The sequence below is a fragment of the Dipteris shenzhenensis genome, chromosome 14 (genome assembly GCF_047967505.1).
Source record: "Dipteris shenzhenensis isolate YYH24624 ecotype China chromosome 14, Dip_SZ_1.0, whole genome shotgun sequence".
In the NCBI taxonomy this organism is placed as follows: Eukaryota; Viridiplantae; Streptophyta; class Polypodiopsida; order Gleicheniales; family Dipteridaceae; genus Dipteris; species Dipteris shenzhenensis.
The window spans coordinates 26,631,078-26,658,367 of record NC_141609.1 but is presented as its reverse complement, the minus strand read 5'-3'; the positions used below and the strand labels follow the sequence as shown (position 1 = coordinate 26,658,367).

The window sequence follows — 27,290 nt, the reverse complement described above, 5'->3', positions numbered from 1 at the left end:
TGAACTATCCAAGCAACAAAGAAGTCATGTCAACAATATAGCATAATCATAATTACACTAATATAACGCATCACGATTATCGGTACACTAATCCTATAGCTTAGAATGCTTGTAAGACCTTGTGCCAATCATGGGACTTGAGCCCACTAAGCTTGTCCTTTAAAAAAGCTCCTTTCAAGCAACGCATGTACCCCGTTGGTGTTCGAAAAGAGGCAATGTCTACCTTGACCGCTGCCTCCTCTCTCTTGGAGGACAAGGTGTCCTCCTAGATACGACTAACATGACTAAATATAATAACTTTCTTGAAAGGACAAAAACTGCCCTATAAGGCTTATTAAAAGAAAATGCGGCAACAAATCCCCCTCCATGATATCGTTAAAGTATCCTAGAAATGTCACAGACACACCTAGAAACTAAATCATGGCTGCACATGTTCATCCATACAGGATATTACAACGTATCACAGTACAGGGTAGCAATATCACGCAACAAAAGGAACCAAGTGTAAAGCTTGCCAAAAATTGCAAACTTAAAGATACTTGCCAAGTTGTCCTATGTTGGAACATAAGACAACTACATATCTCCAGTTGACAATTGCTCCTTTACATAATGATAATAAGCCTCAATGTTTTTAGTATGCCATGAAACATATGGATTACGAGCAAATAGCCAAGCCACTCTAGCTGTCAATGTAGATAATAGTAGAAGATGGCTTACGAAGCCCGACACAATCCACAATAGCTAAAAGGCTACCCTGTACTCAGTCGCACAACTGGAAGTAGCGATTGTGGGCTACTTTTTGTTGAGCCAAGATATGTATGAAGTCCATAACATAAACCAATTGCCATTGTGCAACAACCTAGTGTCATAACACCTATCCGTGAAAGCATGCAAGGTAATTGAGGACTTGTCATCATAGAGAACTCCATGAACTCAAGGTTGTTGAAATCTCCCCCGACAATCCATGAGCCCACCTTTGAGAGGCAATTCGTGAGCCGTCACTAGAAAGCCGGGCAGTGCTGCCTGCAAGCCGGTGCATACATGTTCAGGATACCAATCCACACCTCTCCTTCCTGAAGCCCCATCCAAACTGCACGGCCTAGAATGAGCTCACCCTGTGCAAAAATCTCAAGGGCTAGCATTTGCGGTGATGCTAAAATGCAATTCCCATCGCTCCTACCAATTGCTAGGGACCAGATCTGTGCAGCTCTCCTCGCCCTCTCCTCCCATCCTCGCCCCTTCAGCCTGCCCCTACCCTCCCGCTCGCTACTCCCCTACCCGCCCCTACCCTCCCCGCCCTCTCCTCCCCTACCCACCCCCTCAACCTGCCCCCCCTACCCGCCCCTTCTTCCCGCCCCTCCTCCCCGCCCCTTCTACCCGCCCCCCTTCCCCGCCCCATTCCCTTCCCTTCCCCCCTACCCTTCTAGCCCGCCTCCCCCACCCCTTTCCTCCCTCTCCCCCTCCCTAATCTGACCTCTCCCACCTCCCCTTCCCGTCCCCTTCTTTCGCTTCTTGTCTCCCTGTCGTCGCCTTTCACCTCTTTCATTCTCACCTCGATTGGCGATGGATATTCCATCAGCCAATACTATTCCACCTCCACTGGCCGCGAAAACTATTACATTTTCTAAAGACGAGTTGCAGTAGCTCAAGGACATAGAGATTGAATGCTCTACCACATTGATCGCACGCATCTTAGGGTCTCACCCTTCTAGATCCCAAGCTAGAGACTAGATGCTTGCGGCTCTTCCTCCAGACCTCACTCCATGCCTTTTAGATGTTCGTCTTCTAGGACAAGGTTTTTTCCAGGTTGTCTTTGACACTCCAGAGGCTATGAGCACCTTGCTCAAAGCTGAGATTTTACACTTGGGACACATGAAGATTTTCCTTGACGCCTTCACTCTTCGTTTCGACCTAGTGGAGGAAGACAAGGAAATTTTTTCGCTCTTCATCAGATTTCTTGGGCTTCCCCAGGTTTACCATCGACTTCTTCCTGTTATTGGGGAGAATTTCGGTGTGGTTGCTGAGATCCCCCCCCCTCTCTGGGTTGCCGTTGACTGCAGCAGAGGCAACCAGGGCTGATGGGGCACCTAGAGTTAGGATCCCCTCCGTAAGTATCCTAACCTCACGATGGACAATGTTATGCTTCAGCGCCCGGATGGTTCTTTCTTTCGCCAAAGAGTAGAGATTGTAGGCAGGCAGGACCAGTGTAGGATATGCAGGATCATTGGATACTTCACTAGGGATTGCCCCAGGAAGAAGAAAAGGCCCAAGAAACCTTCTGGTATTGAAGCCCCCCCACGGCCTCGACAGGGGGGTGGTATAGGTCCAACACCTACTCCTCGGCCTCAACAGGGGGTGGTACAGGTCCAACACCTGCTCCCCAGCCTCGACAGGGGGGTGGTACAGGTCCAACACCTACTCCTCGGCCTCGACAAGGTGGTCCTTCGCAGGGTGGTGGTACAGGTCCTACACGCCAAAGTGCTTCTCATCGACAGAGCGCTCCTTTGGTACCGCTGCCTATTGCCTCCAGCACCTCACGACCTTCAAAGGCATCCCTTGCACCTCATTGGGTTCCGGTTCGTGTGCAGATTCCACCTTCAGTTCATGATGATGCATTAGTTGACTCTGCTTCAGTTTGGGCTATCCCTCTAGTCTCACCTCACACAGTCCGAGATGCTTCAGCTTCGACCTCCTCCCCGGTTGCAGCTTCTCCCCTAGACCCTGCGGGTCCCCCTTTATCTGGTTTGGTGCTAGACCCTCTCCCCGTTCTACAGGCAGGAGAGGTCTCTATGGCTGTTCAGACACAGGGTCATCTTGAGCAGTCTTCACTTCCTCCCTTGGATAGGGGGAAGGGGGTGGTTTACACTATTGATCCTCTTCCCTCAGAAGGGATCCTTCGCACTCCGGTGTCTGGCCTGATTCATAGGAACTCATTTTCAGCTCTGGCAGATGCTTCAGATTTCCCAGAGGAGGAGTTTGTGCCCTCTACTTTGGTGAGCCAGTGATTGGGTTTCCTATTGACAGGGCTTCTTCATCAGGTGGCAGGGTTTTTTCCCCTGTTGATTTTTCACCACTTGGTTCCATTCCTCGCTCCTCGAGCAGGTCTTCCCCTGTTGAGGGGTTTGTCTCTACTACAAGGTCGGGTAAGGTGTTCCATTCTACATCCTCCCGATGATGAGGATTGTTAGCTAGAACATACAGGGCCTAGGTGGTGTCCATCACCGCCGTAGATAGCTGATTCGGGATTAGCTTCATCCAGGTGTTACTGGGGGTTCCATTGATGTCTTATTTATTCAGGAGCACAAACTAGATTCTAGGGATTGTGCCAAGTCAGGCAAGTTGCTTTCTGGCCATACAGCTCTTGGATTGAATAAGATCAAAGCATTCTGGTCTCTTACTTTACCCCATGAGACGCTTCTAGGTCAATGGCCCAACATCCTCCCGCCAAAGGCTTTGACGGTTCTTCTGCTCCCTCAAACCTGGAGTCTTTTCGGGGCATTGGACAACGAAATGCCCTTCTTTTCCACAATGGAAAAACTTCAACCACTAGGGCTAAGTGCATCAGATCTCGCAGCTTTGTCTTGCGATCAATGCTCACTTGGGTTTAGGGCTAAGTGCATCAGATCTCGCAGCTTTGTCTTGCGATCAATGCTCACTTGGGTTGAATACTTGGATGCAGGCCAAAGCCCGATACTTTCGCATCTTTATCTTTTCTGAAATTTCCTTGAAGGGAGTAATATGGAGGTACGCTAAAAAGAACAATGCCCCCCCCCCCATAGGTCTTTATTGGAATAGAAAATAACTTTGTATAACTGGATCTATGAAGAGCATGTGAGAAAACAGGAAGCAAGAGAAAGAGTGAGCAAAATGGAGAGAGTGAGCTGAACGTAGTTCACTCCCCAAAGTGTACTGAACTGAAGTGAAGTACAATGAAAGAGATGAGGGTTTTGTCTAAGTGACAAAACCCTATCTAATCACTAACCGTAGTTAGAGATTAGACCGTGGTTAGGGGAAAAAACCTCTAAGAGGGAAAAGTGCCCCTAACCCACTTATTACATTACATTGGCCACTGCCTAGAATATAATAATAATTCTAACACCCCCCTGCAGTGTCAATGTGGTGTACAAGGTAGTGATCAATCACCAAAGGGAGATCAGTTTAGGGCAATGCAAAATGCCTCAAACTTCTCACGTGGAAGTGCTTTGGTGAAGATGTCTACAACATTGTCATGTGTTGACACATAGATCATACTGATCTCCCCTGCATGCAACTTCTCTCTAACATAATGATAATGAACCTCAATGTGCTTCGTGCGAGCATGAAACACAGGATTCTTTGCTACTACTATAGCACTCTGACTATCAATGAGAATTAGAGAAGGACCCTCCAATATGAGACGAAGATCAGCGAACAAACGTCGCAGCCAAACACACTCAACTGTCGTTGTGAAAGCTGCCCTGTACTCAGCTTCACATGAGGAAGTAGCCACTGTAGATTGCTTCTTGCTCATCCAAGAAATGCAAGCGTTGCCCAAAAAGAAACAATTACCACTAGTGGACTACCTGGTATCATAGTCTCTAGCCCAATCTGAGTCACTATAAGCATGCATCTGCAAGTCACTCCCTCGGGAAACATCAAGCCAAAAGACTTTGTGCCTTGCAGATATCTGAAGATGCGGTTTACAGCCTGCCAATGTGTTGTCTTTGGGCTGTGCATATATCTACTCACCTGAGATACTGCATATTGAATATCGGGTCGTGTATTGCACAAGTAGATGAGACATCCAACAGCCTAGTTGTAAAGTGACATCCACTGATTCACCTGCATCATACATAGTAAGCTTCAGCCCCGGCTCCATGGGAGTGGCAATAGACTTACAATCATGCATGTTGAACCTATCCAAGAGCTTCTGCACATACTTGGATTGAGACATAATGATGCTATGCTTGTCTTGTATAAACTGGATCCCCAAATAAAAATTTAACATGCTCAAATCTGTCATGTCAAATTCAGCTTTCAACTTAGCCTTAAAATCTGCAATTATATCCTCATTTGACCCTGTGAGCAACATGTCATCTACATAAAGAATGATGAATAAAATATCCCCCCCATCCTTCTTGATGTAAAGGGTGCTTTCCGTGGGACTATTATGTAACCCTTTACTTGCTAGGAAGGCATCAATCTTGCACGTGGAGCCTGTTTCAGCCCATATAAAGCTTTGTTAAGCTTGCAAACCTGAAGTGCATTGCCAGAAAGTTCAAATCTAGGAGGTTGCTTGACATAAACCTCTTCTTGCAAGTCCCCATTAAGGAATGTTGTTTTTATGTTCAACTGATGGACATTCCACACAAAATTTGCAACCATTGCAATAACTGACCGTATGGTGGTCATCTGGGATGTAGGAGCAAAAGTCTCCTCATAATCTATGCCCTTCTTTTGTGCATAGCCTTTGGCAACCAGCCTTGCCTTGTACCTATCAATAGACCCATCTAGCTTCCGTTTTACCTTGAAAACCCACTTGGTACCAATGGCATGTTTACTTGGTGGCAAATCCACAACATCCCAAGTCTGATTTTTTTCTATGGACTGCAACTCATTGTGCATGGCATGCATCCAATGCACATTATCCTTTGCTTCTTCAAAAGAGTAAGGCTCTTCTTCATCAAGAAGGGTCCCTGCATGAGCTGTCTCAACTGAAAGAGCCCCCCCTGCCTGCCTTACTGCACTATGAGTCCTACCAGGCAATGGGGCCTCAAGCCTACTCTCCTTGAGAGTCTGTAGCAACCAATTCGGTACTGTTTTGGCTGCATGTATCTCTTGAATTTCTTGCCTGACAACTTCATCCACACCCTGTAGAGGTACAAAATCAGCCTGTGGCTGAATCGGGGCATGTGGATCAGGAGGAGGTTGTTGTAAATTCTGATTTTCAGCATGAACCTCAATAGGGGAACCAAATGCTATAAGAAGCATCTCCTCAAAAACATCATCTGAAGAAGCTAGAATCTTAAATTCAGCATGTGTGTGTGCTAATTTTCAGAGAATATAACATCTCTACTAACAAAAATCTTGTGTGAAGCAGGATTGTAGAAACGATAGCCTTTGCTTTGTGAACCATACCCCACAAAATGCATTTAAGTGCCTTATTTGACAACTTGTGTTGAAACTCCACAGGCAGCTATTTTAGTTCTAAACCAAGGAAAATTGTGTTATTTTAGAGATTTTTTAGCGGTATTACTCCTTGTGGGTGGACCTCGTGTAAAAATTATCTCTAATAAAAGATGAGGGAAGGTTGAAAGTTTAAAGTAAAGACCACAAATAACATATGAGTCCTCGAGGAAGGTATTGCCACAATCTCTGCAAGCAAGATAAAATCATTCTAGCTTCTTGTGAATCAAAGAGCCATTATGGTTTTAGAACAACTAAAAGAAATACTCTTTATAACCTTAAGATGTGTCAAATCTAAAGTAGCTGGAGCACTTGTGGCCAATTTAGGCTCTCCCTCCTAGGTATTGATACGTTCTTTCCAATGTATTTCAATTACTTGTTTTGGCACATGTTAGTTCAACTAACATCAACGAACATTTGTTAAATTGGGGGGCCAATGCATTTAATTGTCCCCTTAGCTGATGAACAAAGGTCCCTTCTATGATGACAATAAACTCCTCCCTCGCGAGCTTTGGGGTTTCTTTGTTTCATGAAGGCTCCCTTGTCTTTGAGGCTTTCTTTGTTTTGTCATAACTCTTAATATGACGCTTTGTTCTTTAGCTTGAGGTTCTCTTTGGGTACAGCATGTGTTTGAAGAACTCTTTGAAGTACTCTTTGAGGGAGCTTTGGGGTTTCTTTGTTTCATGAAGGTTCCCTTCTCTCTGAGTCTTTCTTTGTTTTGTCAAAACTCTTAATATGAGGCTTTGTTCTTTAGCTTGAGGTTCTCTTTGTGTACAACATGTGTTTGAAGTACTCTTTGAGGGAAAAAGAGTTCTATTTGGTTTATCCTCTAATGTGTATTGTTCTGTTGTATTTGGTTTATCCTTTTATGTGTATTGTTCTATTGTACGTGACTTGTGGAACTACAAGCACATAACACAACATAAAATCAATTTCAAAGAAGGCCCAAGTCTAGTGGGGGTGTGCCAAAGGACCAAGTGTCTGCATGTGTGCATGTGAACATGGCGAAAAGGCATTGTACAATATAGGTCTATGGAGTACAAGGCAAGGGGGTCACCTCCGTGGAAGGGATGAGTGTATGGTCATGTTATCCCTGAAGGATACAAGGGATATCTCCCTCTGATATCTCTGTATGTGTTGCACTCTATGAGAGCATGCTGCTCGGTTTTAACCTATCCATGGCAGGTCATGCATAGTCGATTTTTAGGGAAGATGCATTTTTGTACGAATGTCTTATTATCTTTGTCCTCTTTTGTTGGCTATCAATTTCTCCTCCCTTACGTGTGCTGCAATTTTCTTTTTTCTTTTTTAAACAGAGAAAGGTAAATTATATCAATGCTTGGAAAAATGCCATACAAATAGCTTCCAAAAGGGGTTGTCGATGTAAATGCAAAAGAGAAACAACTTGCCAGCTATAAGAAAAATCACCTATTTTTAGATCTCGTGACTCATTGCCTAGAGAGATTTTGAAACAAGAGCTAGCAACCAAGATGGTGGTCTATGTATCCAGCGAATAGCCCTCACGGAAAGGGTGTAGAAGACTCCTGCCGGCCATGTCTGGCGGAAATGCTACCGCCTTTCGACGGTCGCTCTCGATCCTGGAGTACCTCGCTCTCAAATTGCACGCAGTGAAGATGATATAGAATAGCCATCGGAGAAAACGGATGGCTTCCCATCACCCGACTGCATCGAGCTACCTAGATGTTCTAGCCAGTGATGCGAGCCGTCTCCCACACACCATCCTCCGGAAGAGGTGGTGGGCGCGAGCAGGAAGGCTGAGTGCATGATGTATCTCAATCCGGGAAACCTCTTGTCCATGTGTCTTGTAATCCGGAGAGACACGGTCGATCGTGAAGGCGTGTCCTCCCTCTATGAGCCAGGCTGCCATCCCCCAAGTTAAGTCCCTGCTCATACTCTGTGCGCTAGCAACAATCCCGAAGGACGCCAGCCATATACACTGTGTGATTGCGCAACCCCATAGGCAGTGAGGGATCGTCTCCAAAACTCCATCTGCACAGCCAGTGCATCGGGTCTGATGGGTAGAACCCCATGATCCATCAGCCAGTTAAAGTAAGAAATCTTCCGTGGGCGGAAGCTCATCCAAAGACGACCGAGGCCAAAAGTGGGCTATGACCTCTCTCGGGACATCGTGCTCTAACCAATGGCGTTCCCTCAAGGGGGCCATGCTGCTGCCTTGAGTTGTAAACAGCACCCGATGTGAGTAGTGTACGAAAACAAGGAGACCTCCTCAACCTGGTCTGATTGCCCTATGCTGAGTGTGTTGCAATTACCCTCTTCCTATCTTGTTTGCAGTCTTGATACCATTTATTGCAAGAAAAAAGGGAAAAGTATCAAGTACCGACTCATACACAATTCACACAGACCATGGCTCCACGTCCAAATAGGTGGGGAGGTGTCCTATGGGACTGCAGTTTTGCTTGAAGTTGCAATGTGTACCCTTAGTGCAAAGGATTTGGTTTGGGCCTTGCATTGGAAAATGGTATGTCATTTTCTTGCTAGAGACTTGAGAGCATAATGCTTGAACATTACCACAACACTGCTTTATATGAGACACTCTGTTTAGATGACTGAAAATCCCTTAGGCAAAAAAGGGATATAGTGGTGTAGGTTCCTTTTTCACCTTTCTCTCAAACCTGTATTGGCCTTGCGTGGCAAAGATACAAACAAGAGGTTTATCAGGTTATAAATAATAGAGGGAGGGAATATCATATATTTATAGCAACTAAGGACGTTGCAAAATAAACGCAGATGGGAGATATTGTAGTGATATGAGATGTGAATGCACATGCTAGCTAGTACCAGCTCAAGGAAATTGGTTCTTGCCCTTGGCATGGGATGGGATTGGTCGATGAGAGAGAGCGAGAGGGGGGGGGGAGAGAGAGAGAGAGAGAGAGAGAGAGAGAGAGAGAGAGAGAGAAGGGGGGGGGGGAGGATAGGTATTGAATAAAGCCTTGCAACTGGTAAGTTAACGCATGCCCATGCACATGCTCCAACAATGAATATGAGAGAGAGAGAGAGAGAGGGAGGGAGAGAGGGAGCACCAATTATTAAGTAAGCCCTGCATCTACCAGCTTCCTCCAGAAAACTTGTTTTTTACTTTCAATGGACACATAAGAAGAAATATTGCCGTTTATGTATCTAAATTTTACTTCATCAAGCAAGTCTTGAAAAATTGAGTCTGATTGTTGGGCGGAGGTATTTCCAGAACCTTACAAACTCCATTGAACTCCTCTATACAAAGCCAAACATGATAATTCACCCAGTGTATGATTCAAGAACTTCACTGAGCTTGCCCTTTCTTTAAATGTTCTCATACTGATTTTTCTGATGACCTTTCACTCAATGAGATTCCCTCCATTCTTGCATATCTAAGAAAAGGGTTATGGAAACAAGTGCACAAATGAGCTCTAAGGCTATGTTATTTCTTCAGGATGCCTATTAACATCAGAACAGAGACTATTGTGAAACTGTCTCAAAACTTTTAAATTCCAAATTGGACCAACATATGAAATGAGACAAATTGAGGATGCCTATTATCACATAGACTATTGTAAAACTGTCTCAAAACTTTTAAATTCCAAATTGGACCAACGTATGAAATGAGACAAATTCAGAATCTGCATTAAAATGAATCGGTAACAGCTGGATACTCAGCAAGCTTTGACTTGACTTGCTGCAAGACTCTTCTAGGTGAATTTGTCCGTGAGCAAGCATCATGAAATTCCTGAGTCACATTTAGAAACACACAGACCTTCACGTTACACTTCGATTTTAAAAATGTCCCCTTATGCAAATTCACACTGGAGCATCCATTTTGTTACGTAGGAATCCTTTCTGTTTCAAATTGGTTGTGTCCCTATTACTTTGCAACAGTCCTCAAAATTATAAAATGCTTGCTACTACGGTGAAAACCAATTCAACAAATAAACAGATGCATGTTGGGACACTGATGTTGATATCTATAAAAATATGGACAGAATTTTCAAATGGCAAGATATCGCTTTGTAAAAGTAAAATCAGAAATGGGGAATCAAGGTAAACTTGGTTTGCTTGGCTCTTGGGATTCTCAAAAGAAAGGCAACGATACTAGCAGTTTTCATGGTTTTCTTTTGATCCTCAACTTTCGCAGCCCCTTTTTTCAAAGGCGTATGTCTTGAAAAGCTTAAACACAAGATTAAGAAGACCTGATGTGCAAGATGAATAAATTGTGTGTTACATTGACCTCTATTTGGTCTAGCTATTGCCATTCCTTGTAGCCCAACGTTTTACGAGCATTAAAGGTTTTTGATTGAGCATGTTTACCTATATAAATTAAGCACATTCCTGAGTGAAACTTCTCTAGAATAGCAAAACATCTTGCTGAAAGTCTTGAAATATATTTTTAGAAAAGTTTCTAGTGAGCTGCGTTTTTGCAAGCCATGCACTCTTGGTGCATCTTTGCATTGATTTGGGATTTCATTTTTATGAGTCATAGATTTTGTTAGGTTTAGTCCCTAGTATGGCCTTATAGTTAGTGCTAGCCATTTTTGTTTTCATTTGTAACTAAGTCAATGAGATTCGGGCAGAGTCGCCTCCCCTAGTTTTCACTGCTGGTTGACCATCCTCTAGAGAAGAACTGTCACTTCAAAAGCTCCTACTGCCCTGGGGAAAGCTTTTTGGCATTGTTCTTGACCAGCACAAGCTATTTGCTACTGGTTGCCTCAGTTTTTGAGCTCTGGCCTATGTTTTGACGTCAATTTCAGCTCTGTTTTCACAGTCACAACCGGTCGGCACTGTTCCGCAATGTTTCTCGAGTTTGGAGCTGTTGCCCTGCTGACTTGGATAGGTTTCAGTCAGATTTCAACTCATATCAGCCTTGGTGTTATCTGTCAGTTTGGAGACTTTTGAAAGGAGCTGTGTAGTCACTATTTCTCATAGACGACTTTACTTCAGTCAGAGTTTATGTGCATAAGAATCTGAATCCTGAATTTTGTGGCATCTTCTGCAAGCTTTTCTGCTAATAAATTGGGCCTGCTTGCCCTATTTTTTGGCACATTTTCCCTCAGCATATTGGGCTTTTGCACCCTCTATTTTTTGCATTAGGCCCTCGTGCCTCCGGATTTAACTGCAGGTTATTTCAGTTGCATCATTATGCAAGCAACACATAGATTAGAGCTTGGATCAGTGAGAACTTTTCTTTGGGGATTTGCGTATTTGAGCCTTAGCTGCAAACAAGGACCTCATTGGCATGCTTGCTTTTGAAGATAAGCTTTATGGCACCAATTACTCCATGTAGTCGTACATGATGCGTCATGTGCTGGTGGACAAAAAGTTATGGAATATCCTGGCTGTAGTTGCTCTAGAGGATCCCTGCATGCTCGCCCATGGCCATCAGTGTGTGTATAATATCAGTCCATATACTAGCCATAGACTGGGAAGGGTGAATCAGTGAACCCTCCATCGCCTCCGTACATCTGGCCCTCCAAATATGCCAAGCTGCAATGCTAGCAGGAATCTCCCAAGATGTGTCTATTGAGGCATGAGCAGCTCTGAAAGCAGTGAAAGGAACATCCTGGAGAGAGCATGACTCCACAGAGTGTCATCATATAATGAAGGATGAGTCTGAGTCCTGTCCCTCGAAAAACACCTGAGGTCCAATAAGAGATGACCATGCCACCACTGATCCCCAAGTCATGAAGAAGAGTGCACTATGAAATATGCAAAGAATCATGGCAACACCCTTCCATATCGTCCTCGCCCGTCTGCACTCCCAAAGGCAATGCTGAATTGACTCAACGGCTGCGTGGCATGCAGGACAAGTAGGGTCAGCCCCGAACCTGGATCTCCACAGGTTCACTGCAATCCCTCCATGAATAGAAAGCCAAAAGAAAAGAGTGATCTTTCTATTTCTGAGGGATTTCCAGAGCCTCCTCCAAAAGTTTATCTACACCTCTGCAGAAATATGAAAACTATCCCAATGAGAAGCCTGGAGGGCCTCCAACCTCTACTACTAAGCTAAAATCTCTTGGCATTTCTAACTGTGTAGCGAAAGAAGGGGATGCTCTTCTCTCGGTGCCCTTCATCAATCCACTCCCACTCCCACTCCCTTAGGTCCCACTGCAAGAACATGATGGGAGAACCACCATATAGCCAGAGTCTCCAAGACCGAAGTGCCAGAAGAACGGGGTCAGGAAACTGACACACAAGCCAGAGATGATGCTAGGGTTACTATTTGGCAGCGCTTACCTAGGTTGGTGACAAGAGATATGAGAGTTTCACTTGATGGACCCTTCACCATCATAGAGTTCAAGACTGCTCTTTCTGCCCTTCACAAGGGCAAGTGTCCAAGCTTAAATGGACTTACCCCTTTCTTTTTATTGCATTTTTGGACCAGATTGGGGATCAGACTACCTCAGCCCTACAGGGCGCTTGGGACTTGGGTGAGATGCCGGACTCACTTACAGAGGGTCTAATTCATCTTATCCCAAAAGGAGGTTGCAAGAATCTAGTGTCTCAGTGGAGACCTATCACTCTGTTGGGCACTATGTACCAGATTTTGGCAAAAGCAATCAGCCTACATTTGCAGCCCTTCCTTCCAGATCTTATACATGATACACAGACGGGCTTTGTGCATGGCAGAAGCATCTTTGATAGCATCTTCTCATTAAAATGAGCTTGTTTTTGTAGGAGCAAGAATGGAGACGGATTGTGAACACAAGAGAACAAGAAGTGAGCACAAGTGAACTCCAACTGAAATGTTCAACCAAATGAAGTACAAGTACTTAGTATATACTTAACATTGTTTGAAAGTTGCATCCTTTGCACGACGGTGATAGTGCTTCCAAATATTGGGCTGTCCCTCTCCATGAGCTGGCTGCAAATCTGAAACATTCGAGGGAGAAGCACCCTCAACATGTGGCAACTCAGCTGGAGTCTGAGAGGTAGAGGGAATATCAACTGGAGAACCCAAATCAACTGAAGGACTGAAATCAGCATCGTCCTCAAATTGAACAATATCCAGAGGTGTATCATCATATGGAGGCAAATCCCCCCTGGCACCAAATCTGTCCTGAAATGCAGTAAATACAAAATCCTTTCCCTCCTGTGTAAATTTTTCATGAGATGGTGAAGCATTTGCATTCTTAGCTGGTGGTGGTTGGATCATAAAGCCTGAAGCCTCTACTTTCAATGCTATACTCCACAGAGATACATTTAATGCTCTTATCATCAAGCTTAGATCGATTCTGAGCCAGTACCAAAGCATATGCAACTGACCCAAATACCAAGAAATGATTCTTGTAGCCATAAAATGCCTCAAAAGGCATCCTGTCAACCAATGCTTGTGTAGGGCATCGATCTGAATATATGTATTGCCTCACTCCAAAATGCTAGGAGAGGCAGGAGATCTGAGAGGGGCAGAAGTAAAAATCCAGCGAGGGCTGTCCTCCCAATCATCTCCCAAGGTAGGTGTGCAAGCCTGAATGTGTCCAAAAAAGAAATCCTTCCAAGGTTCCTGCCCAGGCATGAGTCCCCTCACCACCACCTTACAAAGCAATGCCCTGCGTTGCAAGTCCAAGTCAATGATATTAAGGCCCCCTTCACATGTAGGGAGAATAATGGTCTCCCAGGCCACCCTCGCTACAACATCTGCCATGCCATCAAGTCCACTCCATAAAAAATTCCTGACTGGTCTAATGAGTTGAGTGATGCAATCCCTAGACCGGCACCAGCAAGAACACACAAACCAAGCGGTGGCCAAAAGAACCTGGTTCACTACCACAACTCTAGATGCAAGGTCGAGTTTGGTTGAGCTCCAAAAAAGGAGCTTTTTCCTTATACTCTCCAGTACTGGGGCAAACTACTGTGCTGGAGAGATGCCCAATCCTACCTGGCATACCAAATATCTGACAAGAACACCCCTCTGAATCCAAGAAAAGCCAATGTCAACTCCCCAGCCTAGAGTGTTCTCATCACTCGTCCAAAAGCCAAAGAATTTATGCCAATTAATGTGTGCCCCTATAGCAGAGCAAAAGATATCCAAGGCTGTCCGGAAAGAATCAAGTGACTACGAAGAGGCCTCAATAAAAATAGCAGTGTCATTAGCCAACTCACAGTCAAGAAGCTCCTGCTCCTGTCTCAAGGGCAGTCTTAGCCCATATAGATCAGCCTGAGATCTAAGGAAGATACTCATAGCTTTTGCCACAAAAAGAAAGATGAAGGGGGCTAAAGGGAATCCCTGACAAACTGATCTAGAAATCTGAAACCTGTCACCCCTTACCCCTCCAATCAAAACCTGGATGTGGGCTGATCTGTAAAGGGAGGCCACCCCTCTAATCCATGCATCTGAAAATCCAAATCGTAGAAGAGTGCCCTCAAGAAACCCCAATCTACTCTGTCATAGGCTTTCTCAAAGTCCAAGAGTAGAACTGCCAGCCTCTGCCTGCTCTGCATAGCCCACTCTGTGGCTTCCCAAAAGGAAAAGATATTATCAAATATGCTCCTACCATGCACAAAGCCTATCTGAGTATCTTGGCAAGGATTTTGTATAGAGTGCCCAAAAGAGTGATGGGTCTCCAATGGGATACAAAATTCTTGTTGCCACCTTTCGGGATAAGGTATATGAGTCCCTCGGTCAGTGAGTCAGGCACCTCACCCGAGTCCCAAATGCCTTGCAGGGCTGAAGTAATATGATCACCTATCATATCCCAAAAGGTTGTAAAGGGAGGGGGCAGGGGAGTAGGGGGCGGGCTGAGAGGCAGAGAGGGGGCGGAGAGGCAGGGAGGGGGCGGGCTCCCCGCCCCTGGGAGCCCGCCCCCTCCCTACCTCTCCGCCCCCTCTCTGCCTCTCAGCCCGCGGGGCGGGGAGCCCGCCCCCTCCCTGCCTCTCCGCCCCCTCTCTGCCTCTCAGCCCGCCCCCTACTCCCCCCCGCCCCCTCCGTGCCTCTCCGCCCCCTCCCTGCCTGCTCCCCCGCCCCCTCCCTGCCTCTCAGCCCACCCCCTCCTCTCCCTCTCCTCCCCCTTCCCTTCACTCCCCGCTCCCTCTCCTCCCCCTCTCAGCCTGCTCCTCGCCCCCTCCCTGCCCCTCCCTCTCCTTCCTCTCCCTCTCCTCTCCCTCTCAGCCCTCCCCCTCCCTGCCCCTCAGCCCGCCCCCTTCCTGCATCTCCTTCCTCTCCCTTTCCTCTTCCTAGCCTGCCCCCTCCCTCCCTCTCAGCCTGCCCCCCTCCCCTTCAGCCTCTCCCCTTTACCCCTCCCCCCGCTCCCTCCTCACCTCCTTTCCCTTTTTTCTACCCCCCTTTCTCCCGCAGCTTTTTTTGGAGCGGAAGGAGCCTCCAAATTGTTAGAGTCGGCCTCCTCACCTCGATTGGTGATGGATACTCCGTCAGCCAATCCTACTCCACCTCCACCGGCCGCGAAAACTATTACCTTTTCTAAAGACGAGTTGCAGCAGCTCAAGAAGGATGTAGAGATTGAATACTCTACCACATTGCTAGCACGCATCTTTGGGTCTCACCCCTCCAGATCCCAAGCCAGAAACTGGATGCTTGCGGCTCTCCCCTCAGACCTCACTCCACGATTGTTGGATGTTCGTCTTCTGGGACGAGGTTTTTTCCAGGTTGTTTTTGACACTCCAGAGGCTGCGAGCACTGTGCTCAAGGCTGAGTTTTTACACCTGGGACATAGGAAGATCTTCTTTGAAGCCTTTCATATTGGTTTCGACCCAATGGAGGTAGATAAGGAAATCTTTTCGCTCTTCATCAGATTCCCCGGGCTTCCCCAGGTTTACCATCGACTTCTTTCTGTTATTGGGGAGCATTTTGGCGCAGTTGCTGAGATCCCATCCCTCCCTGGGTTGCCATTGACTGCAGCAGAGGCGATGGGGTACCTAGAGTTAGGGTCCTCTGTAAGGATCCTAACCTCAAGATGGATCATGTTATGCTCCAGTGCCCGGATGGTTCCTTTTTTCGCCAGAGAGTAGAGATTTCAGACAGACAGGACCAGTGCAAGATATGCAGGACCATTCGACACTTTGCCAAGGATTGCCCCAAGAAGAAGAAAAGGCCCAAGAAGCCCTCTGGTACAGCTACCGCCCCATGGCCTCGATAGGGGGGACAGGGGGTGGTATAGGTCCAGCACTTGCTCCTTGGCCTCGACAGAGGGGTGGTACAGGTCCAGCACCTGCTCCTCGACCTTCGTATGGCGGTCCTCCTCAGGATGGTGGTGGTACAGGTCCAGCACGCTCCTCGGCCTCGACAGGGGGGTGGTACAGGTCCATCACCTGCTCCTCGACCCCCACCTACCTCAGGGGCACGTGACGCTCTCTAGTGGGTTCCGGCACGTGTGCAGATCCCTTCTTCAGTTCACGAGGGTACATTAGTGGACTCTGCTTCACCTCGAGCTGTCCCTCTAGTCTCACCTTGCAGAGTCCGAGATGCTGAAGCTTCGACCTCCTCCCCGGTTGCACCTTCTTCCCTAGATCCAGCGGTGCCAGACGCTCTTCTTGAGGCAGTAGAGGCCTCCACGGCTGGGCAGACACAGGATAGAGAGCAGTCGTCGCTTCCTCCCTTGGATAGGGGGAAGGGGATGGTTTACACTATTGATCCTCTTCCCTCAAAAGGGATCCTTCGCACTCCGGTGTTTGGCTTGCTCCACAGGAACTCGTTTTCAGCCCTGGCAGATGGTTCAGATTTCCCAGAGGAGGATTTTGTGCCCGCTACTTTTGGGGAGCCAGTGATTGGGTTTCCTGTTAACAAGGCTTCTTCTTCAGGTGGCAGGGTTCTTTCCCCTGTTGATTTTCCGCCACTTGGTTCCATCCCTCCCTCCTCGAGCAGGAGGTCTTCCCCTGTTGAGGGGTTTGTTTCCGCCACTAGGTCGGGTAAGGTGTTCCACTCTACATCCTCCCGTCGATGAGGATTATTAGTTGGAACATACAGGGCCTAGGTGGCGTCTCACATCGCCGCCGTAGACAGCTGATCCGGGATCAGCTTCATCCAGGTGTTACTGGGGGTTCCATTGATATCTTATTTATTCAAGAGCACAAGCTGGATTCTAGAGATTGTGCCAAGTCAGGCAAGTTGCTTTCTGGCCATACTTTTTGGTCGCCTGCCTTGGGCACCAGGGGGGGCACTTCTATTTCAGTTTCGCAGTCGGTTCTCCCCTTAGTTGTTGGACACGGAGTCATTATTCCCTCTAGAGCTCAGTGGATTATTCTTTTGATTGGAGGGCGTAAGGTTGGTTTCCTTAACCTGTATGCCTCCAACATTAGAGGGGAACGTGTCCTTATGTGGAAGACTTTGCTCTCCTGGGCCCCCATTGTGGATTCATGGGTGATTGGAGGTGACTTTAACATGGTCGAGTTACCGTCAAACAAAAAAGGAGGTAGAGAAGGCGGACTCCACTCTTTGGAGAGAGCAGCTTGGGATGCCTTCCTTTTTCACTTCTGTGGCAGAGATACTTGGTGTGATGATGCCTTTCTTATTCAGCCACAGTCCCTCCTGTTCTCTTGGTCGAACAAGAGGCAGCAGATGCCTATTCATGCACGCATTGACAGATTCTATGTAGATGACTGGGCACTAGACAGAGGTGGATCGGTATGCATTGCTGCTAGGGTTTCCACTTCAGACCACTTTCCTGTTGTGCTAGCTATCTCAGAGCCTCACTTGAGAGCCCGGTCTGCCAGCATCAGGATTCCAGATGCCTTTTACATAGAGGAGGACCTTACAGAGGCAGCCCTGCAGATATGGGTTGCTCATGTCCAGGGTGGGCAGCCATATCCATCACATGTAGCCGCTGTCCTTTCTGGTATTAGCGACTTCTACCACTCAGTTGCTTATACCAGGAGACGAGATATTCTCAGACGTGAGATTGGTGTTCGCCAACAGTTGGCAGCTTTGCAGAGGGAAGAGCATAAACGGCCTTCAGATGCTTGGATTCAGGAGCGCCCTGCTGCAGCAAGGGCTCATCAGCAGTTATTGCTTGATCAGAGAGCAGAGTATGCCTTTCATGCACGGGAGTCCTTCTGGATTCAGATGGGTGGTAGAGTCAATAAGCACTTTTTCTCTACTCTTGGCCCTAGACATAGTAGAGAGAGTGTATCCCAGCTTATTGACTCACATGGGGTTGTACATACAGAGCCTGATGATGTCTTACGCATAGCTTCAAATTTCTATGCCACCCTTCTTACTGCTGATCCTGAGACACATGATAGAGAGGATGCTAGATAGGCTATTTGGCAAAGCATCCCTGTAATGGTGAATCTGGGTATGCATGTTCTACTCGATGCACCTTTCACCAACACAGAGTTCAGGACTGCACTTTCAGCCCTTCACAAGGGCAAGTGCCCAGGTTCGGATGGCCTCACCCCGTCTTTTTTCATTGCATTTTGGGATATAATTGGAGACTATATTACTTCAGCCCTGCAAGCCATTTGGGACTCTGGCGAGATGCCTGGGTCGCTTACAGAGGGTCTCATCCACCTTATCCCAAAAGGAGGTTGCAGAAATTTAGTGTCCCAATGGAGGCCTATCACACTTCTGGGGACTTGTTACAAGATTCTGGCCAAGGCTATCAGCCTCCGATTGCAGCCACTTCTCCCTGATCTTATTCATGACACTCAGACGGGATTTGTGCATGGCAAAAGCATTTTTTGTAACATTTTTTCTTTCTAGGAAGCTTCAGAGTGGGCCATGCAGAGTGGCCAGAATCTTGCCATTCTACTTTTGGATTTTGAAAAAGCTTATGACAGAGTAGATTGGGGTTTTTTGGAGGACACCCTTCTACACTTTGGCTTTACTGATGCTTGGATCAGAGGTGTTTCCTCTTTGTACAGATCAGCCCACAGCCAGGTACTTATTGGTGGGGTAAGGGGTGAGAGATTTCAGATTTTGAGATCAGTCCGTCAGGGATGCCCCCTTGCTCCTTTCCTTTTTTTGTTCGTGGCCGAAGCTATGAGTATCTATGTTAGATCTCAAGCTGACATCTTTGGGCTGAGACTTCCCATCAGAAGGGAAGAGGAGCTACTTGACAGTGAGTTGGCAGATGACACAGTAGTTTACTTGGATGCCACTCCACAGACGCTCACTTCTTTCAGGACAGCATTGGATTTATTTTGCTTGGCGGCAGGGGTGCAGATAAATTATCATAAGGATCAGTGATGAGGACACTCCAGTTTGGGGGCTTGACATAGGATTCACTTGGGTTCAAAGGGGTGAGCCTATCAGGTATTTGGGCTGCTAGGTCGGCTTGGATATTTCTACCACGCAGCAGTTTGCTCCCATTTTGGAGAGCATCAGAAGGAAGCTTCTTTTTTGGAGCTCAGCCAAGCTGGATCTTGCCTCTAGAGTTGTGGTGGTCAACCAGGTCCTCTTGGCCACGGCCTGGTTTGTTTGTTCATGCTGGTGCCGTTCTAGGGACTGCATCATTCAGCTCAGAAGACCGATCTGAAACTTTCTCTGGAGTGGGCTTGATGGCACAGCAGATGCCTTAGCCAGGGTGGCTTGGGAGACCCTCATCCTCCCTACACAGGAAGGGGGTCTCAATATTATTGATCCAGATTGACAGTGCAGAGCTTTACTTTGCAAGATGGTGGTGCGGGACTTATGCCAGGGCAGGAACCGTGGAAGGACTTTCTTATCAGCAGCATACAGAGGTGCACACCTTCTTCAGGAGGAGACTGGATGAGCAGTGTTAGGTGGATCTTCACCACAACACACCTCAGATCACCTTCGTCCCCTCTCATGGTTGCCATTCTGAAAGCTTGGGCCAGTTTCAGAAGCACTCTTCAGAGGATTCCTCCTTCCTCTCGGGAAGAGATTGATAGGCAACCCATCATGTGGAATTACAGTATTTTAGATGATTATGGCAGACCACTGGGTGCCTCACTCTACATGCAGTGGTCCAGGTGGGAGAGGGGACCTGCATCTTCTATGGGGTCTTGGAAAGCTTTTTGCAGGCTTCCAAAGGAGACCAAATCAAGGCTGACAGGACATCTCAGAGGGAGTGCAGGGAGGATCTTGCAGATTGAGGCAGCCCTCCCAGAGGTTTGGGTAGACACAGATGATATGCCACTCACTTCCTCCACTTGGGCAAGTACTTTTTCGAGAGGTGGTGTTCCGCTTCAGGTTTTGGCCTTTCGAGATGCACAGGAGGATGCTTTGGTTTTTAGTGTCCAGGATGGTGGCAGATTGCTCAGGTCCACAGAGGACATCTTGCTTGAGTCTGCTTTTCAGCCTATCAGGGTTGTAGGTCTTTTGGTGCAGGGATCAGATTCAGAGTGGTTCCTAGACCCAGACCCCCGGCTACTCTCCACCGGGTCTTGGAGGCTCTGGCTCTATGGGGGAGTTCCCATCAGGTATTTGCAGTGGGACCCCGGAGAGTGGGAGTGGATTGACGCAGGGCATCGAGAGAAGAGCATCCCCTTCTTTCGTTGCACGGTCAGTAATGCTAGGAGGTTTCAGCTCAGTAGTAGAGGTTGGAGACCTTCCAGAGTTCCTCATTGGGAGACTTTTGATATCACTGCGGATCTGCAGAGGTGCTTCTGGAGGAAACTCTGGAAATCCCACAGGAATAGAAAGATCACTATCTTCTTTTGGCTTTCTATCCATGGTGGGATTGCAGTGAACCTTTGGAGGTCCAGGTTTGGAGCCGACCCTACATGCCCTCGATGCCTTTCTGCTTCGGAGACTATTCAGCATTGCTTATGGGATTGCAGACAGGCGAGGATGATTTGGATGGGGGTAGCCACGATTTTCAGTCACTTTGCCCACTCCCCATTTTTTATGACATGGGGCTCAGTGGCTTGGCTTTCTCTTATAGGACCTCAGGTTTTCTATGAGAGAGTTGACTCCTCTTGGGCCATTTCGGTTCGACGTCATCGAATTGAGTCCTGTTCGTTGGATGTGGTACCCCACCTTCCTTTTACAGTTGTACATGCCTCTGTGGATACTTCTTGGGAGATTCTAGTGAGCATAGCATCCTGGCATATTTGGAGAGCCAGATGCATAGAGGCTTTGGAGGATACTCAGGTTCATCCCTCGCACACATTGGCTAGTATCTGGACAGACACCATACATACTTTGATGGCCGTATGGACGGGTATGCAGGGAGAGACTCCCGTGCAGCCTCAGCTAGGAGGGCTTCTTTCTTCAGGGAATGGAAGGATTCTCCTTTCTTCTCTGAGACTACTACAGGGTTGAGGTGGCACTTTCAGCCTCAGCCTTGGTTGTTTTCCACCTCACTCTGAGGGGGTTTTTTATTTATCCTTATGATTTCATGATGTATTCTGCTTTGAGCTTGCTCTCGCGGGTTTTTTCTCTTACTTAATAGAAGTCTTTTTCTTGGGAAAAAAAAAAAAGGGCTGTAAAAAAAGATGGAGTAAGACCATCGGAACCAGGGCACTTGCTCTTATGAAGGGCAGAAAGAACTCTGTGTTGGTAAAGCGTGCATCAAGTGAGCATATCATCTCTGGTGTGACCAACACAGGTAAACTCTGCCAGACTACATCTCTAGCCACATCTCTAACCTGTGTGTCAAGATCTGCAGAAAGAAGGGAGGCATAAAAATTTGTCGCTAAGTGCATGACGGTATCCAGATGAGACTGTAAAACGCCATCAGAGTCAATAAGCTGCCTGACACTCTCTCTACTATGTCTGGGACCAAGTGTAGAGAAAAAGTATTTTTTGACTCTCCCTCCCATCTGTATCCAAAAGGACTCCCGTGCATGGAAGGCATACTCTGCTCTCTGATCAAGCAATGTTTGCAAGTGAGCCCTTGCTGCAGCAAGGCGCTCCTGTGCCCAAGCATCTGATGGTTGTCTCTGCTCCTCCCTTTGCAAGGCTGCCAACTGCCGGCGGATACCAATCTCCTGCCTGAGTACCTCACCTCGCCTAGCACTAGCGACAGAGTGAAAAGTCGCTGATACTGGCAAGTGTTGTGGCCACATGTGAAGGATTGGCCACCCCCTCCTGCATGTGAGAAACCCAGATCTCCAGGACTACCTCTGTGAGAGTCTCATCTGTGTATAAGGCATCAGGGATCCTAATACTGTGAGACCGTCCTCTCAGATGGGGCTCTGAGATAGACAAAACTACTGGAAAATGGTCAAAGGTGAAACCACCAGGTTCAATGCAAACTGTCCCCCCTCTATCAAGAGCCCAGTCATCCACATAGAATCTGTCAATCCGAGCATGGATAGGCATCTGCACCCTATGGTTCGACCATGAAAACAAAAGTAACTAAGACTGAATATGAAATGCATCATCTGACCAAACATCTCTGCCATTGAACCTGAACAAGAAGGCATCCCAAGCTGCTCTCTCGAGGGAATGAATACCACCTTCTCTGCTCCCTTGCTTATCGGATGGTGCCTCAACCATGTTGAAGTCACCTCCAATAATCCACGAATCTGCAATGTCAGCCCATGAGAGCAAATCTTTTCAAAAAAGAACACGGTCCCCTCTGTTGTTCGGAGCGTAGAGATTGAGGAAACCAATCTTACGTCCGTCAATCAAAAGTAAAATCCACTGGGCCCTGGAGGGGGTGATGGTACCGTGTCCAATGACCAGAGGGAGAATAGAATCTAAAACTCATATGCATGTACCTCCTCTGGTTCCCAGGGCATGAAGCCAAAAAGTCCGGCCTGAAAGCAGCTTACCTGACTTGGAGCAATCTCTTGAATGTCAGTGTTCATACCCCATAGTTTCAATATCGTTGGTTTGTATATAAGTCCTTTGGCTCCCTTCGTATAAGAAGACTGTTGGTTGGGAAATCCAACAATAGCATGATGTACTCCTCATTTGTTACTCCGATTTGTTGGAAGAACATCTCAAAATCGAGGGACAATGTGGAAGGTTGTGAAATCTGAAATGCATTTGAGCATCGCCGGGGACGAGAATTTTCCGAGCGAAATCTTCCAAGTGTCCGAGCGAAGGAGAAAAAAACTTTCTAACTACAACAAAATATGGCAAAAATGGATCGAAAGAAAACATAGTTTCACTTAGAAATATGAAAAGTATTATAGCAATGCCTATTGTATACAAAATTCTTTACGTGAATCTTTGGGAATGGTGAGAACATAATGGGATGGCTTTTGAAGGAACCCACATGTAGAGTAGACTTCTCTATGAAAATGCCCTTATGATCCTTCTTACAACTTTGACTTAATAGGGGGTGACATTGAAAAACTCTCTCAACCTATTTTTATGAAAGGGTTTCTCCAAAGAAAACTCATTGAAGCAAGCCATCAAGATAGTTTCGCCAGCGAAACCCCTTTGAAGTAGGTCTTCCAAGGTAGTTTCGCCAGCGAAACTACCTTGGACAACACTTTTTAAAGTGACATAACTTCACATCCAATATCCAAATATAGTCATTCAACCACTTAGATTGATTGGAAAACCCCATTTGAGCACATCTAAGGGATTATATTTTGGAAAATATTGCATATAGAGTATTAAATATTAAGTGTATTTTATGAGAGTGATATATAAGCCCAATTTAATACTTATTTATAGTAATTTAAACTTCTTTAGAAACATGTCCATAAATATCTTGTTATTTATGCTTAAAAAACACTAGAAAGATATTGTCATATGATATAAATGTGTTTAATAAGTAATTACATATGTATAATATTATGACATTGAGAGTGATTATGAGGGATGTTTTTTAAAGGAATTATTTTTGAACACTTTTTTAAGGTAATAACAGGGGTACAAAGGGATGTCTATGAATAAGAAAACTTATGTTATGTAAAAATGAATGAGTGACTAGTCTGTATATTTTTATGATAAAGGAATCTATTTCTAGTGAAAATAAACGTGTAAAAACCATGTTTCCTAAAGAAATACAATTTTTTAAATCTCTTGAAAAACACGCTCGGATAAACCTGCTCATAGGTTTTTGCTCATAAAATGGACGCATCCAGCATCGCCTTGTGCAAACTTAACTTCATAGAAGATGGAAGAGGTTCCAAAATCTAGGTTGCCAACATGGGAGGGTAAGGGAAGCCAAACCTGTAGGTCGTGCCTCTTTTCTTACATGATTTCCGATGTTTATGGGTTTGTATGTCTTTCTCTGCAAGAGCAAGGAGGGTGATGTCTGTTGTGATGTACTTATCGATGTATGCTTCAATGTCAGCATTGCTAGCTGAACCATAGGTTGGTCCTCCAGCGCTCCACAAGAAGCCGTTGTCGCTCTGCTGCATAGAAGGTGACAAAGAAAGTTGATGGCCCAATTTGTCGCACCATAGCGAACAGATTCTTCTTCAATCATTGCTTGTAGTCGACAAATGTATTCGCTCAAGGTTCTCGTACCTAAAGTCATAACCAAGCTAGGATACTTGATGTGTGAATGCCTCCTGCAGTCTATCATGGATCCTCCCTTCTGGGACTGCTGCAAGAATAGTGAAGTCAAAGACTACAAGTGTGTGTCAAGTGCGCATGTATGAGATACTCTTGGCCACATACATTACGATGCCCTCACCAAGAAACTCTTGAACCAACTACACAAGTGTTTGACATTGATCTGCTACAAATGAGAGTTGAAACGACGACTTATGGTAAGATCAAGCACATGGTACTCCAAAGGGTGTGACTCGAGCGAGATAGAGACTTAATGTTGCACAGTCTTCAAGGTTTGGGCCATCTGAAATGATGATTTGCTCAGATGAGGGGCCATTGAGGTCCACCTTAACAACTACAAACACGATAGTTTCCATGAAAAAAGTGAAAGGCACCCTTCCACTTTGCACTTCTGGGTGACCCATGCACATACACGGTTATTGCTTTCTAGCACAAATGATAGTGTACCATCGAAAGGCTCTCCTTTCAACACACTCGTTGTCGCGTCCACACAAAAAGATACAGAGCATGTATGGCCTTCACCAGGCGCTTTCTTGCAATTGTAGGGCCCTCCCCTTGGTAAAACCCGTCTAATTCGAAGATATCCCTTAGTTGGAAAACATAGGTATGTGGTACGTGTAAAGTGATTGTGTCACAGCTGTCACGATTGGTCAGGTCCAGTCGCATGTACGTTGCAGAAGTCACATCCCTGACCTTGAATGTATTGTAATTGGCTACGACCTTGCCTTCAAATGCAAATCGGTGATCAACATATTATGAGAGGTCCTTTATCTCCAACATAGGGAGTGTGTTGCAGCTAGGAGGCTTAAAATCTTTGGGTACCAATGCCCTATAGATTGGGGTAGCAATCTGAAGGATGGTCTCTGTCCCTTGCTCATTCTTGCCTGTAGCCGCGTCTTGATTTGTTCGCATGCTCGCATTGGCTGGAAGCACACATTTGTGTTTGATTAAGGTTGCATGGCATTATGGGTTGTGGGCTTTGCTTACACTACTTGCATCAATTCTTCCACTTGTGGGTGTTATGTTCTGCATCATCTCACGACATACTCTTAATCTAATATGCCTACTGACTGGAATCACTTGTATACTTTAGTCATAGTAGTCGATACACTTGTGCTTCACTTGTCTATGGGGTTGCGCCATATTGGACGCGAATTACGAACTTCCAACCTACGACAGCACACAATACAATCTCACTGCTTCAAAACACATAGAACACGCTTGAGTCCCCCACTTTATGTCCTCACACCTTTCATATGTACTTTGCCCGCTCGATCTACACTGCATTCTATCGTTGGCTTTTGACGACGACGACTGCTGCATCATTGTTATTCCATGCCTTCACCACTGCATCGGTGAGATGGTCTTGCATAAATATTAATGCTGCACTTTATAGTGCCTTTCCTATCCGCCTTTCGCACTGGAGGGTGATCAAGCAATTGCCTTGAGCTATCAAAACGTAACACAATCACTTGGAATAAAGAAGAGCTCAGAACATAAACGCGCCTCAGCATATGCCTAGGAAGCCACCTATGTTACACTCAAGTCTAGGTAACATGACCTCGGAAGGGTCAGTTGACATTTTCCTTTAAAGGATCAATATTTGTATTATATTTGTTTGGGCTTCATGTAAATGATCAAAAAGGAATAAAGGTCAAGGTCCTTGGTGTGGGTGACATGGCATTAGACTAGGTGGATCTAAGGCTAAGGGACCTAAATGCATAAAATGTGCCTAGGGGCAAATGTTTCAAAGATATCCCAAGAGAGGGGTAAATAATGCATTAAGGAAGGACCCTAAATTTATGACATGTGGCATACTAGATTCATCTAGGGAGTTTGGGGCTCGTTGGGATTAAGCAAGAAAAAGCTTTTACGAAAAGAGATCCTTCTGGATTTTCAGCAAAGAAGCTTGCAACCAACGAGGTTGGCTGGGAGGATTAACCAAGTGCCTGTGCCCGTGATTCAACGAAAAGCTGGAAGAAATCAGAATGGGACGTATCATTTGGTGTTAGAGCCAGGTTGATGTTTTAGGAATGAATTACCTTATGGGTTACCTCCAGAGCGGAATGTTCAGCATAAGATTGAACTAATCCCGAGAGCAGAACCTGTAAATAGACCTCCCTATAGGTTGAGTTTTACTGAAGAGGCGGAGGTGCGAAGACAACTGGAAGAATACCTCAAGTTGGGGCAGATTCAACCAAGATATGAACCTGCGGTTTAACTGTATCATCATCCGTCACCTATTCATCACCAGCTTACGTGAACCGTACCCTCCTACGACAGCTAGTGCTGTGACTAGCACTACGATGACGTGCGTGAACCCACACTTGCGCCATCACCTGCGGCAACTAATCCCATGACCCTCGTCATGCGCTGTTCAATCACGCTACCTAGACTTATGTATTTTGGACACCCGTTGGTTTACAGCTAGCTTAGGGCCAGGGAACTTTGGCTCTTGATACTTGCGTGACATGGAGATCTCTTGCGGACGTGATAAACGATCACGTTTTTATTTTGTTCACAATAGATCGTTAATATTGGGGCTGCGTGGAAAAATTCAATCAACAGAGGACCAAAGCGTAGTCACTCGAGACTGGCAGTTGCCTAGCTCGACGCCCTGCGCGTGAACAAGCCCTTAGAAGCAAGAAGCGCACCTTGGTGGAGTCAATTGCAGACACTGCGTAGAATCACGCTTATAGCATACCTTAGCGTGTGTTGTTCGCGTGGAGATACCAGGGGGCTTTCGACTCTTTATTCCCTCTATTTTATTTGG

General features: G+C 46.2%; 1 protein-coding gene across 1 annotated transcript in view; it reads right to left on the bottom strand.

Moving 5' to 3' along the window:
* Positions 1 to 9,319: 9,319 nt before the first annotated feature.
* Positions 9,320 to 27,290, bottom strand: part of LOC147894395 (uncharacterized) — a 123,460-nt gene continuing 105,489 nt past the window's right edge. The window contains exons 16-17 of the mRNA XM_087385302.1: positions 9,837 to 9,910; positions 9,320 to 9,554 (exon numbers count right to left, since the gene is read on the bottom strand). Coding sequence (XP_087241428.1) covers positions 9,497 to 9,554; positions 9,837 to 9,910 — 132 coding nt within the window. The 3' untranslated portion in view covers positions 9,320 to 9,496. The remainder of the gene's footprint in view (positions 9,555 to 9,836; positions 9,911 to 27,290) is intronic.